The sequence below is a fragment of the Salvia splendens genome, chromosome 13, assembly GCF_004379255.2.
Source record: "Salvia splendens isolate huo1 chromosome 13, SspV2, whole genome shotgun sequence".
NCBI classification, from domain to species: domain Eukaryota; kingdom Viridiplantae; phylum Streptophyta; class Magnoliopsida; order Lamiales; family Lamiaceae; genus Salvia; species Salvia splendens.
In genome coordinates this window covers 4,973,198-4,975,691 of record NC_056044.1, presented here as the reverse complement: position 1 = coordinate 4,975,691, position 2,494 = coordinate 4,973,198, and the positions used below count along the sequence as shown (strand labels likewise).

The following is a 2,494-nucleotide window of genomic DNA, read 5'->3' as shown; positions in this document are numbered from 1 at the left end:
TCGGCTAATCACCGAGCACGATTAAGCTCGGCTAATCACCGAGCACGATTAAGCTCGGCTAACACCGAGCTGCAATCAATCACCTAACAGTATATCAGTCCCTGCCGCGCACGATTAAGCTCGGCTAACACCGAGCTTGACTGATTGTGCAGTTTTGCCCCAATCCTCATAACATAAATAGAAGATAGTTTGAGTTGGATTGCAAAGATAAATACATTTAGAATTATTGAAAAAAAAAAGGATCGGAGATGAGGAGGGGAGAGGGTTCAAGTTCATCGTCGAACACAGGAGTCGCCGTCCCCGAATACGATTTGAACCACCACATTGCCCCACGTCTGCCACTGTTCGCGATAAGAAGTGTGGTCAACGAAGATGATGCGAAGATGATGTTCGAGAAGACTCTGGACTGTGGGGACGTGAATTGCAGGCAGAACTTTCTTGTCCTCAAGTCGGAGGAGATGGTGTTGTGGGCTCTGAAACAAGAAGAGAGAAGTAAATTGGCGAGAGAAGGGTTTCTTGAGGTTCCGACGCTAGATCCAAGTGGAAACGGTTACAATATGCGGTTGCAGCGTAGGCCGTCGACAAGAACGGCTGCGATGAGTGATGAATGGTACAAGCTTGTGGAGACCAACGGCCTCAAGATTGGGGATAAGGTTCAAGGCTGGGCGGTTCGAGGAGAAGACGGGCGCCTCCGCTGCATCCTCACACTCATGCTCAGACTCAATTGACCTAATCTCCTATTTCTTTCCTACGTATTATGTTGCTTTGAATCTTCTATACTCACGATTTTCTTCGTGTTATGTTGATTTGAATCTTCTATACTCACGATTTTCTTCCTCTTATCATGTTATGTTGTTTAATTCTTCTCTTTTCTCTTCTTTTTTTTGTTTATTTATCATTTGCACTACTGTTTTTCTGCATGGTTAATACTCAAGAAATGGCTAGTTAATTGATTTTAAGTTTGAAACCCTGGTTATTTTGAAACAAAATGAGATGTGCCTACATTGGTTAGTATAGTATATCAAAATATTTCTATAAATTTTAGGTTACATTTATTCACAATAAAAGGGAAAAATAACTTGAGGGAGAGAACACGTGTGTTTTAAATAAAAACTAATTTTTCGCGACTGCAATTCAAGAATCAATTTCTTGTGAAGCTAATGTAAGTGGGAAAATCAAATATGTAGTTGAAAGATAAGAAATACTATTAAACATCTTAAAAATTAATTAGTAAATTAGTTTTTCTTAATTATTTATCTTACCATTCAAAGTAGACATAATTACAGAGGCAACACCTCATTCTAACAAAACATAAATAAAGCAGAAAATAAAAATATGGAAATTTAGCATTTTTGGCCAATGCCCTCCTTAATAAAACAAGTAAATAAAGTAGTCCTTTGATTTGGAATATTAGGTTTAGTTTTGTACCAATTGTCCCAACCGATCCCAGCGGGATTTGGGGAGGTGGCATTGGTTATAAAGCATAATTAAACTGATTTCCCCTGCAACTGCACTTGCATACACAATTGAGCCCTCACAAATCTGCCACCATAATCATGTAGATTAATATAGATAAACAAGTGCAAAACTAAAATGAAAGTAGTATACAAGTTAATTAACCTTGGAGTTAAAATGGTAAGTGTAGTAATCACCAGCAACATGATTCAGGTCAAGCTGCATTTCATCAAGCACCTTGGATGCAGACAGCAGGCAGTTGATCCTCCTCTGCTGCACCAGCTTCACCGTGATCTCATCGTCCACGATCCGCACATCCACCTCGGTGTTCTTCGATTTCCTGTGCAGCCACGATGATCCACCACCCTTCTCATCCATCCTCTCTCGCACGTCTCTTTCTCTCCACCAGAACCTTCAGCTCAGCCACAGTCGTCTTCAGCTCCTTGATGTAGCCAATGGCGTCGCCCACGATCGACGCTCTGTCAATCTTCACTCACCAACATCAGTCTTCAATTAATTAATTCAATAGAATGTAGATGAGATTAGTAATACATTACCTTAGTTGGAGTTGGAATCAATGCTCGTACACAAAATTACCTTATAATTGAAACTGTATAGTACCAGAGATTCGGATTCCAAAAAAGAATTATTGGTCAAAAACTATATGGCATTTTAATTTATTACAATTTGGCATTAATTCAAATTTCTTTCGCTAGTACTATATCAGATTTGATGCTAAGTTGATTCATCATTAACCCAATCGTATACAACAAAACAAACATCAAACACCATTTCATTCTCATGTGGCAATAAATTAAATAATTGTACATCAATAATGTCAAGAAATAGAAGAACGATTAAACAAACATCTACTAAATAAGTGGGATTTTGATTTTTGCTGCAATGTGTTTTATTATTATTATTATTTGGGATGGTTGTGGTTACTTATATGAGTACTATGTCGTTACTAGCTTGGCTTTGAGCGTATTTATGCATAAAAATATTAGAATAAATTATGTATGATTTCAGTCAAGGATTA

General features: G+C 38.0%; 2 protein-coding genes across 2 annotated transcripts; one reads left to right on the top strand and one right to left on the bottom strand.

Annotated features, from left to right (window-relative positions):
- Positions 1–248: 248 nt before the first annotated feature.
- Positions 249–728, top strand: LOC121760367 (B3 domain-containing protein At1g05920-like). Its single transcript, XM_042156048.1, has one exon. It carries the CDS (start codon positions 249–251, stop codon positions 726–728), a length of 480 nt encoding a protein of 159 aa, XP_042011982.1.
- Positions 729–1,372: 644 nt separating this feature from the next.
- Positions 1,373–2,062, bottom strand: LOC121761776 (transcription factor bHLH91-like). The gene is made up of 3 exons (XM_042157442.1): positions 2,013–2,062; positions 1,621–1,942; positions 1,373–1,542 (listed from the first exon to the last, which is right to left on the bottom strand). The coding sequence occupies exons 2-3, from the start codon at positions 1,831–1,833 to the stop codon at positions 1,417–1,419; spliced, it is 339 nt and encodes a 112-aa protein (XP_042013376.1). The 5' UTR covers positions 1,834–1,942; positions 2,013–2,062; the 3' UTR covers positions 1,373–1,416.
- Between the last annotated feature and the right edge of the window lie 432 nt (positions 2,063–2,494).